Source organism: Phyllobates terribilis, unplaced genomic scaffold (assembly GCF_046119375.1).
Source record: "Phyllobates terribilis strain yellow unplaced genomic scaffold, ASM4611937v1 Scaffold_1__5_contigs__length_1240528914, whole genome shotgun sequence".
In the NCBI taxonomy this organism is placed as follows: Eukaryota; Metazoa; Chordata; class Amphibia; order Anura; family Dendrobatidae; genus Phyllobates; species Phyllobates terribilis.
In genome coordinates, this window is record NW_027362761.1 from 253841113 (window position 1) to 253857106 (window position 15994).

The 15994-nt window shown below is 43.6% G+C and overlaps 1 protein-coding gene across 3 annotated transcripts in view; it reads left to right on the forward strand.

Moving 5' to 3' along the window:
• The window catches only part of MORC2 (MORC family CW-type zinc finger 2), a 176097-nt gene that overhangs the window by 40811 nt on the left and 119292 nt on the right, over positions 1 to 15994 (forward strand). For all 3 annotated transcript variants that reach the window (XM_073671183.1, XM_073671182.1, XM_073671181.1), the window contains exons 3-5: positions 285 to 338; positions 797 to 831; positions 13433 to 13501. In XM_073671183.1, coding sequence (XP_073527284.1) covers positions 285 to 338; positions 797 to 831; positions 13433 to 13501 — 158 coding nt within the window. The remainder of the gene's footprint in view (positions 1 to 284; positions 339 to 796; positions 832 to 13432; positions 13502 to 15994) is intronic.

Consider the following 15994-nt stretch of genomic DNA (forward strand, 5'->3'; position numbering starts at 1 on the left):
GCTGAAGTGAAGAAGCTGCTCTGTCAACGTGATGTCACTGAAGGCAGGAGTGGTCCTTGACCGCTCTGAGCCGGCAGAGATCGCCTTGCGGAACAGGCAGGAAGTTAGGAACTACCTGCAGCAAGTGCTTAGCCCCATATGAGACATATCCACTTTAAGTGACTGTCATGATCAGTTGTCCATTTGTCAGCTAGTTTTTGTCTGCTTCCCTCATTACTTTTTGAAACAATTGCCTCTTGTCATGTAATTTTCTTCTGTATGATTATTCTATTATATTTTAATAGGACCACACACGAGTTTCTGTTTGGAGCATTGGCTGAATTAGTTGATAATGCTAGGTATGTATTTTTTTATTTTTTTTGTTAAAGTAATTAAAGAAGACCTTTCACCAGGTGAAAAGTAGCTAATTTATGCTATTTTTTTCTCATTGCTACCTCTAGTATTCCTTTTTTTTTTTCTTTAAATCTACCATACTGCTCCAGAGATGTGGGCCTTTTTATTTAGTGTTAATTTTTTCGGACTTTACCAATGGGACAAGGTTCAGATTCCATAGGGGGTGTGTTTTTATTCTTTTCTGCTTAGTTACACCGTGAACCACGCTCTCTTGGTTAAGACTATTAAAAATTAGCTCTAAACAAAAGGCCCATATCTCTGTAACCATAAAGTGCATTAAAAAAAAAAAATAGAAACTATGAGAGCAACGCAAATAACAGCAAAAGCTGGTCACCATTGACCTGGTGACAGGTCAAAGTAAAATGGAATTATATAGTATTGATTTGTCTTATCATTTTTACAGAGATGCTGATGCTACAAGAATTGATATTTTTACAGGTATGTTGGAATGAAACCTAATAATACTTAATGTTGCTTATTTATATTTTGTGAAATGTTCCAGAAATAGTCGATCGCAGCATTGCGGTGGCTAAGGGGAGGTGATCGCAATACTCACCTCCTCTTCCGGCCTCCAGCGCTGTCTGCCGCGGCTTCCCGGATGTTGCCATGATGACCCGATGTCGTCATGACAACATCCGGGTCACCAGACTGCAGGAAGATGTTTTGGTCATGCGCAGTGCATGACCAAACTATCTTCTCCCTGTGCAGCGCTGACTGCCTGCATAGCACGGGTATGGTGCTCCATCCCTGTGCTATGCAGGCGATCAGAATAAAAAAAGTGAAAGTCCCATAGTGGGACAAAGTATAAAAATAAAAAAACTGTCAAAGTGGAAAAAAAAAAAAAATATAATGTACCAATCAATAAATATTATTATGAAAAAAAAACAAACAAACAATAAAAGTACACATATTAGGTATCGCCGCTACCGGAACGACCTGACCTATAAAATTGTCCCACTAGTTAACCCCTTCAGTGAACACGGTAAAAAAAAACAACAACAAAAAAAAACGAAGCAAAAAACCATGCTTTATCATCATACCGCCAAACAAAAAATGGAATAACACGCTATCAAAAAGACTAATATAAATAAAAATGGTACAGCTGAAAACGTCATCTTGTCCCGCAAAAAAACAAGCCTCCATACAGCTCCATCATCCGAAAAATCAAAAAGTTATAGCTCTCAGAATAAAGCGATGCAAAAAAATCATTTTTTTCTATAAAATAGCTTTTATTGTGTAAAAGCGCCAAAACATAGAAAAACGATATAAATGTGGTATCGCTGTAAATGTACTGACCCGAAGAATAAAGCTACCTTATCAATTTTACCACACGCGGAGCAGAATAAAAAAATGTATAAAAACACAATTCCTGAATTGTTGTTTACTCTGTCGCCTCATTGGGGGACACAGGACCATGAGTGATATGCTGCTGTCCACTAGGAGGCGACACTATGCTTAATCTGAAAAAGATTAACAGTGGCTCCTCCTCTGCAGTATACACCCCTGGACGGCGTCAGCCATCTTCAGTTTTTGCTTAGTGTCGCAAGGAGGCACACCTAAAGATTTTTTTTATATTTTTTTCCGACTTAATTACAGATGAAGATAAGTGGGTCTCCGGCGAGACTCCCGGCATGGCTCCTTCCTCTACCCTCTTTTAGGGGTGCACAGTTAAAGTCGAGACGACTCCTTACCATGTCGCTCCTTCCCCAACCCCTCGGGTGTTGGTCCGAAGTCGAGACCCCCCTCCTTCCCTAATTCCTTTTGGTCTCTGGGTTGAGGTCGAGGCGAGGATTACAGCCCCCTGATGGTGACAGCAGCACCCTCCCTAATCCCCCTCTGGGGGTATTAGGTTGAGACACCTCAGGTAGGGCCTGTGCAGAGTAATATACAGCTCTCTGCACCAACTTCCAGGAATCTCAGTCCTGCTGGGGCCGGGGGACAGTGCAGGTTCAGATCCGGCACCCCCCCCCCGGACTACCTCTCCGGTCTGGAGCCCTTTCATAGGTCATAAATTTAAACCGAGGCCCATTCTCCGCCCCCCGGCCCGCCCCCCCGGATGACCAATATGACACTACACAGTGTCATAGAAGGGGCGGAGACTACCTGAAAGGGCCGCGCTTTCCAGCATACTGCCGCCCTTTTCAGCGCTCCGCCCACCTGCTGAAGGATAGTTAACCCTTCAGTTACCGGTCGGCAGCTAGTCTCAGACCGGCAGGTGGAACGCATGGCTCGTTCAATTTTCGAGGCCGCAGGGGCCTCCCTGGCTCCCGCGTTTACCTCAGTTTTGGCTTCCAAGGCAATCTTGGCCTGGGCCCAAAATTTACAAACTGGCCTACAAGCATCTACCCCTGATCTGTCGGACCAAGCGGCCCAAATAGCAGTTGTGGCAGATTGCATGCTTTATGCAGCTCTGGATTCTGCAAGGGGTGCAGCCGGGATAGCATCAAACGCCATCACGATTCGGCTTATCCTCTGGCTGCGGGAATGGAAAGCCGATGCAGCTTCAAAGAAGTCCCTCACACAACTCCCGTACCTCCGTGGTCGGCTTTTCGGTGAACAGTTGGACACAATGATATCCAACGCCACCGGGGGTAAGAGCAGGGCTGTGGAGTCGGTAAGCCACAGTTGCGACTCCGACTCCTGGATTTTATCAGGTTCCGGCTCCGACTTCGGCTCCGACTCCTTCATAAATGGCCAATTCGTAACAATAAATTTACTGTTGTAAAATATTAACATCGTGCTTATTCAGTTTCTCACCATCATATAAGTAATCAGACCACTTAGAGCAAAAACTATATTTATTAGAATACAATTAGAATATAGCAAATAACTTTTATAAACTTTTCTAAACTCTTGTAAGTTAATATGCAATAAACACTGTTATGCAGTTAATAAGAAGAAATCTATAAATTTGTCCTCAGAAAAAGTATTGCCTCTGTCAGATCCTCCTTCATGGATGCCCTCAAATCTGATCTAATTATTTTGAGAGCAGAGAACAACCTCTCTACACTAACTTGGGTTGGTGGCAAAGCAGTAACCACTCGGGCAACATCTCTGACAATGTCAGGATACAGAGGAATCGCTTGTTGCACTGTTATTTTTGATGAACGGTCAAATTTCTCAATTTCTTTTAGTGCACATGAAAAATTCTGCTGAAATGTACTGGCTGTGTTCTTTGATGGGGATGACTCTTCTATGCGGGAACGCTTTGCATTGTCCTTGTGATAGAAATATTTTTCGAAAATTAAATTTTTCATCAGTTGATGATGAGGGTGAAGATGTGGCAGGACGACCAAATTCTTCTTGTTCCTCCTGACTGTTGTGCAACCCTTTCATCCTTGCTGATATTTCAAACAGAGCTTCTTTTCCTTTAGTTGGCTGTTGATCATCTAGAAGAATCCAATGCATTGGGTCTACATAAACAGCTGCCAAAAGAATGTTATTTTGTATTAGTAGCTCCTCTCTCCGTTTCATTGATGTAGCAATGCCACTTGCAATTAACCCTCCTCTTTGGGACAGGCGAAACATCAGGTTCTTCCACTCCTTTAAGAAAATACCTGGAGTTAAGTCCTCTGCTTGTAATTTTTTAGTCACTGTAAATGGGTGCTCTAGCAATTTTTCCAGCTCAGTCACCTGATTCCACTGACTTTCATTTAGCGTCAGTTGAGGGTTAGCCATGTCTACAAGAAAGGTTTTCAGTTCAACCAAGCGCTGAATCATTAAGTAAGTACTGCCCCATCGTGTGGCTTGATCAATAATTGCCCCTTTTCCAGCACGTCTCTTCAAAATTGAGTCAACTTTAGGGGTTCTGGCAACAGTAGCCAATTTTCTCACCTTGCCAATCAGTGCAGCAGCATGTCCTTCTTGCAGACTGTCTCTTATAGCCAGCTGTAGCGTATGCACAACACAGCGCATGTGATGAACGAAAGAACGTATTGACACAGTTTCAACAAGATCTAAACTATCATGTTGCTGTTCATCTGAAACAACTTCAGTTTGCTCCTCAGTTACAATACTGTGTTCCTCTATTTCAAACATTTGTGTCTGTGGACCCAGAATGTTCTTCTAGCTGCTGGTCACCATCATTACTCTCATTCATTAGCTTAATAGTACTTATCATATTTGAAGCATTGTCAGTTACGTCAGAAAGAACTTGCTCTTTTTTAATTTCATAGTCTTGCAGAACCTTTTCCACCAAGACCTGGAGAAACTCACTGGTGTGATGAGCTTTGGTGTCTTTTACTGCCAATGTCTTGGTAACTATTTCATTTTTGTCACAAACAAGTCGGACATTGATGGCAAAATAGTTCACTCTGTGACGTGTGCAGGCATCCATTTTAAGAAACAGAAAGCGTCCCTTGAGAGTTTTTTTAAGTTCTTCCTTTTGTTTAAAAGCTTCTTCGATTACTAATTTTCTAATTCTCTCTCTCTCTCCAGAGAAACACCAAGCTTGCGGGCCATTTCCCCATTCAGACACATAAAAGCTGGTCGTGAAAATAATGAAATAGGCACACTATCCTTTACAACAAGCTCTATGATGTGTTTTTTAAATGTATCTACTGTCATTGTCACAGTAACTTTGTCACTGACAAAATATCTTGCAACTGATGGCTGCAAAGTTCTCTGCTCCTTTGTTTGGCTGGAAGAGCTGGGCACTGGTTCATTGGTTTGGATGCAGTCCTTCTCATCCTCTGCTTTCAGTACTTCTGGATGAAAGTGCTGTAAATGTTCCTTTAGATTAGAAGCTCTGGTAGGAGCATTTTTATCTTTGCCTGAATATGCACTGATCTTGGCTTCACAGCATTTGTTTTCGTCTGGATCATTTGTCATACACTGACAGACATAATGTTTTCTATCTTGAGTGATGGTGAAATGTTCAAATACAGCTGATTCAATGTGACGCTTCTTTGACATTCTCAGGTTTTTAATTCTGCATTTACAATTCAAATGTCAATTGTTTTTCCTAAAAACAATTGTACAAAATTATTGCCAGGTCGTACAACTGATATAGTGGTCAGTAATACTGTTATTCCTCATGTACTCACAGTTAACTGATGCAAAGTTTGTTGAAAGGATTTTACTTCTTACAGTCTTCCTCTTCTGAGTAGCAGCTGTGAGATGCTTGGAAGACGCACACCTAGTAAACATCTAGTCTAGAGGAGGAGCTTTACTACTAAGAATTTGCAACACATTTTCACTTTCAGTTTCATACATTGTAAGTAGGGGGGTTGGGGCAGCATGAGGTTAACAAAGTATAAGATTAGATAAGGGCAGTGGAGAACAGTGACACACAAGAAGTAAGAAATGTCTCTATCTCCAGCAGAACTGCTTATCACTGTTGTTCATAGTTTGATAGAACATATATATTTGAGTAACATTTATAAAATTCATATGAAAGTTCAACTATGAAATATTAATACATTTTTTTTAAAGCTGGAGTCTGAGTCGGTACATTTCTGCCGACTCCGACTCCAACCAAAACTAACTCCAACTCCACGACTCCGACTCCACAGCCCTGGGTAAGAGTACCTCTCTCCCCCAACTGAAGCCCAAACACACTTACAAAAAGCGCAATCAAGCACGATTCTGATCCTTTCGGAACTCTTCCGGCTGGTCTGTCTCGCGACCAGCACAGAATAACAACCGTGCTCCACGCAGGGACAACTCGAGGTCGACGCAAAAGTCGGACAACACCTGGCAATCAAGGGTTGGCCAGTCAAAATTTAAAGGAGAAAAATCCCGCATTTCCTCCTCATCATGACTCACGAACTCCGGAAGAAACCCCCCCTTGTAGGCGGCCGTCTTTTGCTTTTTACCAAGTCTGGCTGCATATTACAGGTGGGTCAGGGAACTAGTGTCTTCGGGATACAAGATAGAGTTCACTTCCAACCCGCCAAACAGATTCTTTCTGTCTGTTCCCCCAAAACCGCCAGCCAAGGCTCTTGCCTTCAACCACGCGGTCTCCTCGCTTCTTCAAGCAGGAGTCATAGTATCGGTCCACACGGCCGAGCGCTTCCAAGGGTTCTACTCAAATTTATTCGTAGTCCTCAAAAAAAGAAGCAGCGTACGGCCCATATTGGACCTAAAACAGCTCAATAAATATGTACGGATACGCATTTTCGCATGGAGTCCCATCATTGCGTCCATGGAGAAGGGAGAATTTCTCGCCTCCATAGACATTCAAGACGCATACCTACATAAACCAATTGTGCCTGCTAATCAGAGATTTCTTGGGTTCGCAATCGACCAGGAACACTACCAGTTCGTGGCTCTCCCGTTCGGACTCGCCACGGCTCCCAGAGTGTTTACCAAAGTCATGGCAGTCACCATGGACATCCTGCACTCTAGAGGCATAATAGTTATTCCATATCTGGACGATCTCCTCATCAAGGCTCCCACCTTCAAGGACTGAGAAATCAGCGTCTCCATCACGATCGACATTCTGAGTCGCTTGGGCTGGTTAGTCAACTTAAAAAAGTCATCATCAACCCCGAGTCAGTCTCTGACTTTCTTGGGAATGTTATTCAACACTCTCAAGGGTCTAGTACTCCTCCCCAAGGACAAAGCACTGCCTCTCCATATAGGAGTCCGCACCCTACTTCGCAAAACCCCTCGGTCTCTCCGGTTTGCCATGAGAGTCCTTGGCAGGATGGTGGCGGCAATAGAAGCGGTCCCATTTGCCCAGCTTCACCTCAGGCCTCTCCAACTAGCCATCCTCAAGTCATGGGACAGGAACCCTTTTTCTCTCGACAGGGAATTCCAGCTGACGTCGTCAACCAGGAGGTCCCTGCACTGGTGGCTCAAGCCAACCTCATTAACAAACGGGAAATCCTTTCTCACGGGTCAATGGAAGGTTCGGACCACTGACTCGAGCCTGACGGGTTGGGGTGCGGTACGGTACACCTACACCACAGAGCACAGGGCAAGTGGTCCCCAACAGAAGCGACCATGCCCATCAACATCTTGGAAATTCGTGCCATTCTCCTGGCGTTGAGAGCCTTCCATCACTTTCTGGCAGCCTCTCACATCAGAGTACAATCGGACAATGCCACGGCTGTGGCATATGTAAATCACCAAGGGGGGACCCGCAGTGCCCAGGCGATGCGAGAAGTGACACACATTCTCCACTGGGCGGAAGACACAGGTTCGGTTCTCTCTGCGATCCACATTCCGGGTGTGGACAACTGGGAAGCAGACTTCCTCAGCCGGCAAGGAATGGACTCGGGAGAGTGGTCTCTCCATCCCGAAGTTTTTCGCCAGATCTGCCATCGCTGGGGGACTCCGGACGTGGACCTAATGGCATCCCACTTCAATGCCAAAGTCCCCAACTTCATGGCCAGAACACATGACCCGCGGTTGCTGGGAGCGGATGCCCTGGTTCAGGACTGGACTCAGTCAGAGTGGTGAGGAAGATCAAGCAAGAGGGAGTTCCAACCATCCTAATCGCACCAGACTGGCCCAGACGTACATGGTACGCCGACATCGCAACCATGATCAGAGCACGAAAGCCAAACTCTGCAAAGATTTATTACCGTACCTGGAAAGCTTTCTTTACCTGGTGCGATTCTCGTGACCAGACCCATTCCCTTATTCTCTCCCCAGGGTACTTGGGTTTCTCCAATCGGGTCTGGAGGCCAAACTGTCTCTGGGCTCTAAGAGCCAGATGTCGGCTCTCTGTGCTTTTTCAGACGCGCATTGCTAACAAGCCGCAAGTAAGGACATTTCTTCAGGGGGTTTCCCGATTGGTTCCCCCCTACAGACGACCACTAGAAACGTGGGATCTCAACCTGGTGCTGACAGCATTGCAGGAAACGCCTTTTGAACCCCTTAGGGAAGTCTCACTCCGCCTTCTATCCCAGAACGTCGTTTTCTTAGTGGCAATCGCCTCGCTATGCCGGGTGTCTTAACTCACAGCACTCTCCTGCAGACAACCCTTCCTGGCTTTTTACCAGGACAAGGTAGTTCTCCGTACGGTTCCAGCCTTCCTTCCGAAGGTTGTGTCCAACTTCCACCTGAATGAGGAAATTTCACTGCCATCCCTCTGTCCGGCCCCGGTTCATAGAATGGAGAAGGCTCTGCATACGCTTGACCTTGTCAGGGCATTACGTATCTGTGTCTAGGACTGCGCCCTTCCGGAAGTCTGATTCTCTTTTCCTTCTTCTGGAAGGCGGCCGCAAGGGTCTACCAGCTTCCAAAGCTACCCTTGCCAGGTGGATCAAATCCACCATACAAGAGGCCTACCGCCTCAAAAATTCTCCTCTTCCAGCAGGTATTACGGCACACTCTACACGTGCAGTAGGGGCCTCCTGGGCCATTCGGCACCAGGCCTCGGCACAACAAGTGTGTAAGGCAGCCACCTGGACTAGTCTACACACGTTTACCAAGCACTACGGGGTTCATACCCAGTCCTCGGCAGATGCGAGCCTGGGTAGACTTATCCTGCAGGCGGCAGTGCCCCAATTATAGGGGCCTGTCTACACAATATTCGTCCATTGCTTCCCACCCAGGGACTGCTTTGGGACGTCCCATGGTCCTGTGTCCCCCAGTGAGGTGACAGAGTAAAGGAGATTTTTGTGTACTCACCGTAAAATCTTGCTCTTAGCCTCTAATTGGGGGACACAGCTCCCACCCTGTTGCCCGTCTCGGGCCGTTATTACGTTGAGTTCTCATATTGGTGTTTTTCTTGAGCTCTTACATAGTTGCCTTCTTATAGACAGACATGGTTATGTTATCCATGTTACGTTCCTCCTACTGCTTTTGCACAAAACTGAAGATGGCTGACGCTGTCCAGGGGTGTATACTGCAGAGGAGGAGCCACTGTTAATCTTTTTCAGATTAAGCATAGTGTCGCCTCCTAGTGGACAGCAGCATAACACCCATGGTCCTGTGTCCCCCAATTAGAGGCTAAGAGAAAGAGATTTTACGGTGAGTACACAAAAATCTCCTTTTTGGTTTATTCTGCCTCCCAAAAATCGGAATAGAAAGCGATCAAAAAATGTCACGTGCCTGAAAATGGCACCAGTAAAAACGTCAACTCATCCCGCAAAAAACAAGCAGTCACATGACTGTCGGCCAAAATATGGAAAAATTGTAGCTCTCAAAATATGGCGATGCAAAAAAATTAGATTTTACAAAAAAATGCGTCTTTTAGTGTGTGACAGCTGTCAATCATATAAACCCGATATGATACTGGTATCGCTGTAATCGCACCGACCCGAAGAATAAAGACGTCTAATCACTTATACCGCACTAGGAACGGCGTAAAAAATAAACGCTGGGGTTGGGGTTGGTGTTAGGGTTGTGCTAGGGTTAGGGTTGTTTTTTTTTTTTTTTTTTCAAAAGTAAATAAAAAATGACGATATGGCAACTAGTGTTGAGCGCAAGTGCTCATTATTTGAGTTTGCATCGGGTGCTTGGGTATGCATTGAGTATCGCGGGTGCTCGAGTGACATGCTCGAGTCTCTGCCCCATATGCTTCGCGGCCAAAAAAAAACTCGCGGGGATTGCCTGTCATGCACGAGCGATCCCCGCATGTATTTGTTTTGGGTGTCTAATAACCATGAAACATTAAAGCGGGGACTCGAGCATGTCACTCGAGCACCCGTGATACATGGTGCATACCTGAGTACCCGATGCAAACTCGAGTAGCGAGCACTTGCGCTCAAGACTAATGACAACTTATTCAATATGATGACCTAATGTTATCAAATTCTGTGTCGTACCTCTGTGTTCAAAATGGCGTCCGCTCTCGATTCCAGACGATTTTGCGTTCAAAAAGTCACACAGTGCTCCTTCCCTTCTGAACTCTGCCGTGCGCCCAAACACTGTATTTTCCCCACATATGGGGTATTGGCGTACTCAGGAGAAATTGCACAAAAGTTTTTGGGGTCCATTTTCTCCTCTTACCTTTGTGAAAATAAAAAAATTGGGGGGGAAAGTTAGATTTTTTTTATTTTCACGGCTCCATGTTATAAACTTCTGTAAAGGACTTGGGGGTTCAAGGTGCTCACCACACATCTAGATAAGTTCCCTGAGGGGTCTAGTTTCCAAAATGGTGTCACTTGTGGGGGGTTTCCACTGTTTAGGCACATCAGGGGCTCCCCAAATGCAACATGGCGTCCGCTAATTATTCAAGCAAATTTTACATTCAAAAAGTCAAATGGCACTCCTTCCCTTCCGAACCCTGTCGTGCGCCCAAACAGTGGTTTTTCCCCACATATGGGGTATCTGTTTGTTTGCCCAGGGGAAATTGCACAACAAATTTTGGGGTCCATTTTTTCCTGTTACCCCTGCGAAAATAAAAAAAATTGGGTCTAAGTAACATTTTTGTGAAAAAAGTTAAATGTTCATTTTTTTCTTCCACATTCCAAAAATTCCTGTGAAGCACCTGAAGAGTTAATAAAGTTCTTGAATGTGGTTTTGAGCACCTTGAGGGGTGCAGTTTTTAGAATGGTGTCACTTTTGGGTATTTTCTCTCATAAAGACCCCTCAAAGTGACTTCAAATATGATGTGGTCCCTAAAAAAAAAAAAAATGGTTTTGTAAATTTTGTTGGAAAAATGAGAAATCGCTGGTCAACTTTTAACCCTTATAGCTCCAAAATTGTGCTGATGTAAAGACATGTGGGAAATGTTATTTATTAACTATTTTGTGTGACATATCTCTGATTTAAGGGCATAAAAATTCAAATTTTGAGAATTGCTAAATTTTCAAAATTTGTCAAATTTCCGTTTTTTACGCAAATGATATCGAAGAAATTTTACCACAATCATGAAGTACAATATGTCACGAAAAAACGGTCTCAGAATCAGGGGGATCCGTTGAAGCGTTCCAGAGTAATTACCTCATAAAGTGACAGTGCTCAGAATTATAAGAATTGGCCTGGTCATTAACGTGCAAACCACCTTGGGTTGCAAAGGGGTTAAAAATATATAAAAAATGTCGTACAATTTTTGATGTTTACTCCATGAAAAACTTGAGCAAATGCGCCTATAAAGCATTAAAAAGCCATGAAATCATTACAGTTATAAAGCTGATTGAATATATGGCTTTGTGTTGTTTTTTTTGTTTGTTTGTTTTTTTTTTTTTATTTCATGAGCTCCTGGAATCACCTCTATTCTAGTAGTTTCAGTGACTGAAATGTCTACAGTGGCTTGCGAAAGTATTCACCCTCTTGACTTTTTTTAGTTACATTACAACCTGTGTTTTACACATTTTTGTTGAGCCCTGTATCTAAACACAGCATGTAATACACTTCGCGTATCTAACCCCAGTATATGATACGGCAAGCAGCACATACAAACAGTTCTACCAGCTGTCCTCAGTGACACTGTACTTGTCGGTATCACTGTGGCAGTCACCAACAAAATAGCTCCGCACTGTGATCCTAAACTTCATTCTCTTATCCTCTTGCAAACACCCAGAAGGGGAGGAGAGGAGCAACCTCAAACACATTTGAGCAGATCCCGCCCACATTTACTAATGTTAGCCAGTTGTACACTAGGTTTACATGGTAAATTTCAGCTGCTGCTCCCCCTAGTGTTTTGAAAGTGGAAAATATCAAAACTTTTTTTATTCTTCAGATTTTTACTTCATTAACCCCTTTAAAGCCCCAGGCCATCACCCCCCGGTTCTGAGCCTGCACTGAACCGGGCACATGTCAGCTGATTTATACAGCTGACATGTGCCTGCAACAGCCGCGGGTTGAATCGCGATCCACCCGTGGCTGTTAACCAGTTAAATGCCGCTGTCAATCTCTGACAGCGGCATTTAACATTGCCCCACCAGAAGTGCGGCATTAGTCCCGCCCATCGGTGACCCTGTCACATGATTGCTGGTCACTGATGTGTGGGCATGACACCCGGGGTCTGCAGCAGACCCCTGTGGTTGTCATGTAAAGATTGCTGTGAGCACCACCTAGTGGTCGGGGGGGATGGATGACATCTTGATCCAGGAGGGGTGATTGATGCTGCAGAGAAGAGTGAGTGCAGCCCAAGACTCCTGTGATGTCCCATTTGAGACTCCTCTCAAACGATAAGTCACAGGAAAAAAAAAAATGGAAATGGCAGGATCGAGAGAAATGTAGGGAATGTAACAACAAAGCAAACTACACAAGTGGTTAAGGCTTAAAGATGGGTATTTAGAAAGGGCTCTCTAGGTGATGGACTACTCCTTTAATGATTGCGGTGAAAAGGCAAATTTTATTCACCATCCAGTCCTAGGGAGGACTTACTGTGCTCTCCACATTGGTATACCTCCCTGCTGAGGGCATTCACAATCAATCACCCCTCCCCCCCATCCCCCCATGACTGATGCAGGTGTCTCCACAATCCGTGCTCTGCCACTGAAGGGGGGAACCCTGCGTCAGATTGGTGAGTATTATTCCCCCCACCCATCTCTTATGGTTTCTGGTGATAGCATGTCCCTTGAGGGTCTCCTTATGCTTTTTGTCCTGGGCCATCCTTTTACATTTTGGCATTTTTAATCCACTTTTCTTACCTCTGTGTATTTTTCTTCCCGAAGTTCAGGTCATGTTGGTTCCTAGTCCTGGAACAGTTTTTCAACAAGACCATGCCAGGCTGCAAGTTGATCATGCTATTGTGAGCAGCCTGCTTAGCCTGCAGCATCTCCAGACTTGTTTCTGATCAAGCACTTCTGGGAATGTAATTGGTCGCCAATTGCAAAGTGCACTGCCAGCAGTGGATTTTGATGATTTGTGTTTCCAAGTGCATTCAGCGGGGCAGAATATTCCTCATGATCATTATTGGTCACATTGATAACATGCCAAGGCGTATAAGTGCATGTGTTTCTGCACATGGCGCTTTTAACCTGCTGGGTAATAAATCTAGATGTTTTAAAAGTTTTGTTTCCATTTTTTTTTCCCATCATTTGCATATTGTTCACAGGTCTGTTGATTCCACAACTTCCTTCTTGATGTTACTATTTTTTATTCCAGCTTGGAACTTTTACTGCTTTTTGTAGTTATAACAACAAAAATGTACTATTTATCATTTTATTTGTTTTTGTATTGTCTCCTGCAGTGCCAAGAGAAGAATTAAGAGGAGGTTTTATGCTTTGCTTTCTTGATGATGGTGCAGGAATGGACCCAAGTAAGATAAATATTTTTCACTTATTTTTGTAGTTTTAGTGAATTGCATTAAAGAGATAATATTGTATAAAACAATATGGCACTGGATGAAAATACATCTTTAATTTTGTGACCTTTTCAAAAGCAGTTTTTATTAATTAACTTGTTGCTGTGGGAACTAAGAAATTAAACATTATATCTAGTGATGAGCGCAAGTAGTCGTTACACAAATTTTCCTAGGGTGCTGGGGTATGCACAGAGTATCACGGGTGCTTGAGTGACCTGTTCAAGTCACCGCGACCTCATGTCCTTTGGCTTTCTTAACAGCATACTTAACTAACGAACACTTGCACTCATCACGAATTATATCCTTTTACCAACCTGTAACCCACCTGGAGACACTGAACTAAACTTGGCTTAAAGGGGTTGGCCACTACTTTAGGAGTCCCTTTCATATGCACTAACTGCTATAGATAAGCTTTGTTGTAAATGCCTTGCTTTTCCAAATCTTTCTATAACCTGAGCTCCTCCCCTGGTCATTTGATCTCTTGCGGAGTCCCCTGACTTCCTGCGATGTCATGTTAATTTTTCACTGAGGTCTTGGCTCTGGGATGTGGGCATGGCTCCATTCCACAGAGCTCATGTTATTTATGGGCAGTCCAACTCTTTTTGGTGATCTGGGTCAATTGACTCCGCCCACCAAAATGTCTGCTCTTTTGAATCCCAAATGGTTCTCTATTAAATATATGTACACCACAAGTGAACACACACATTTTAGTATGAATTTATGTAAGTATATATAGCACCCGCGCACACACACACACACTGTGTAATCTACAAGTGCTTCTCACTAAATTAGAATATCATCAAAAAGTTAATTTATTTCAGTTCTTAAATACAAAAAGTGAAACTCATATATTATATAGAGTCATTACAAACAGAGTGATCTATTTCAAGTGTTTATTTCTGTGAATGTTGATGATTCTGGCTTACAGCCAATGAAAACACAAAAGTCATTTTCTCAGTAAATTAGAATACTTTATAACAGCTTGAAAAATGTTTTTAAAATCCGAAATGTTGGCCTACTGAAATGTATGTTCAGTAAATGCACTCAATACTTGGCCGGGGCTCCTTTTGCATCAATTACTGCATCAATGCGGCGTGGCATGGAGGCGATCAGCCTGTGGCACTGCTGAGGTGTTATGGAAGCCCAGGTTGCTTTGATAGCAGTCTTCAGCTCGTCTGCATTGTTGGGTCTGGTGTCTCATCTTCCTCTTGACAATACCCCATAGATTCTCTATGGGGTTAAGGTCAGGAGAGTTTGCTGGCTAATCAAGCACAGTGATACTGTTGTTTTTAAACCAGGTATTGGTACTTTTGGCAGTGTGGACAGGTGCCAAGTCCTTCTGGAGAATAAAATTTCCATCTCCAAAAAGCTTGTCGGCAGAGGGAAGCATGAAGTGCGCTAAAATTTCCTGGTAGACGGCTGCGCTGACTTTGCTCTTGATAAAACACAGTGGACCTACACCAGCAGATGACATGGCTCCCCAAACCAACACTGATTGTTGAAACTTCACACTAGACCTCAAGCAGCTTGGATTGTGTGCCTCTCCACTCTTCCTCCAGACGCTTGGACCACTGAGCAAACAGTCCAGGTCTTTTTCTCATTGGCCCAGGTAAGACGCTTCTGGCTTTGTCTATTGGTCTTGCGTGGATTGACACAAAGAATGCGACACTTGTAGCCCATGTCCTGGATACATCTGTGTGTGGTGGCTCTTGAAGCAATGACTCCAGCAGCAGTCCACATCTTTGAATCTCCCCCAAATGTGTGAATGGCCTTTTCTTAACAATCCTTTCAAGGCTGCGTTTATCCCGGTTGCTTGTGCACCTTTTTTTTTTTTTTTTTTTTTTAAACCACACTTTTTCCTTCCACTCAACTTTACATTAATATGCTTGGATACAGCACTCTGAACAGCCAACTTCTTTAGCAATGACCTTTTGTGGCTTACCCTCTTTGTGGAGTGTGTCAATGACTGCCTTCTGGATATCTGTCAAGTCAGCAGTCTTCCCCATGATTGTGGAGCCTACTGAAACAGACTAAGGTATCTTTTTACACGCTTAGGAAGCCTTTGCAGGTGTTTTTTGTTAATAATTATTCTAATTTACTGAGATAATGACTTTTGATGATTATGGCTTACTGCCAATGAAACACAACATTAACAGAAATAAACACTTGAAATAGATCGCTCTGTTTGTAATGACTCTATATAATGAGTTTCACTTTTTGTATTGAAGAACTGAAATAAATAATTTTTTTTATGATATTCTAATTTAGTGAGAAGTGTGTATGTGTATATATATATATATATGTGTGTGTGTATGTATGTATATATATATATATATATATATATATATTGCACCCTTCTGCATTCCTGCAATTCATATCTCTCTCCCCATTCATTAGTCAATAAGGGGGAGTAGAGGATAATATCTATTACTAGGGCTGGTGGTGTTC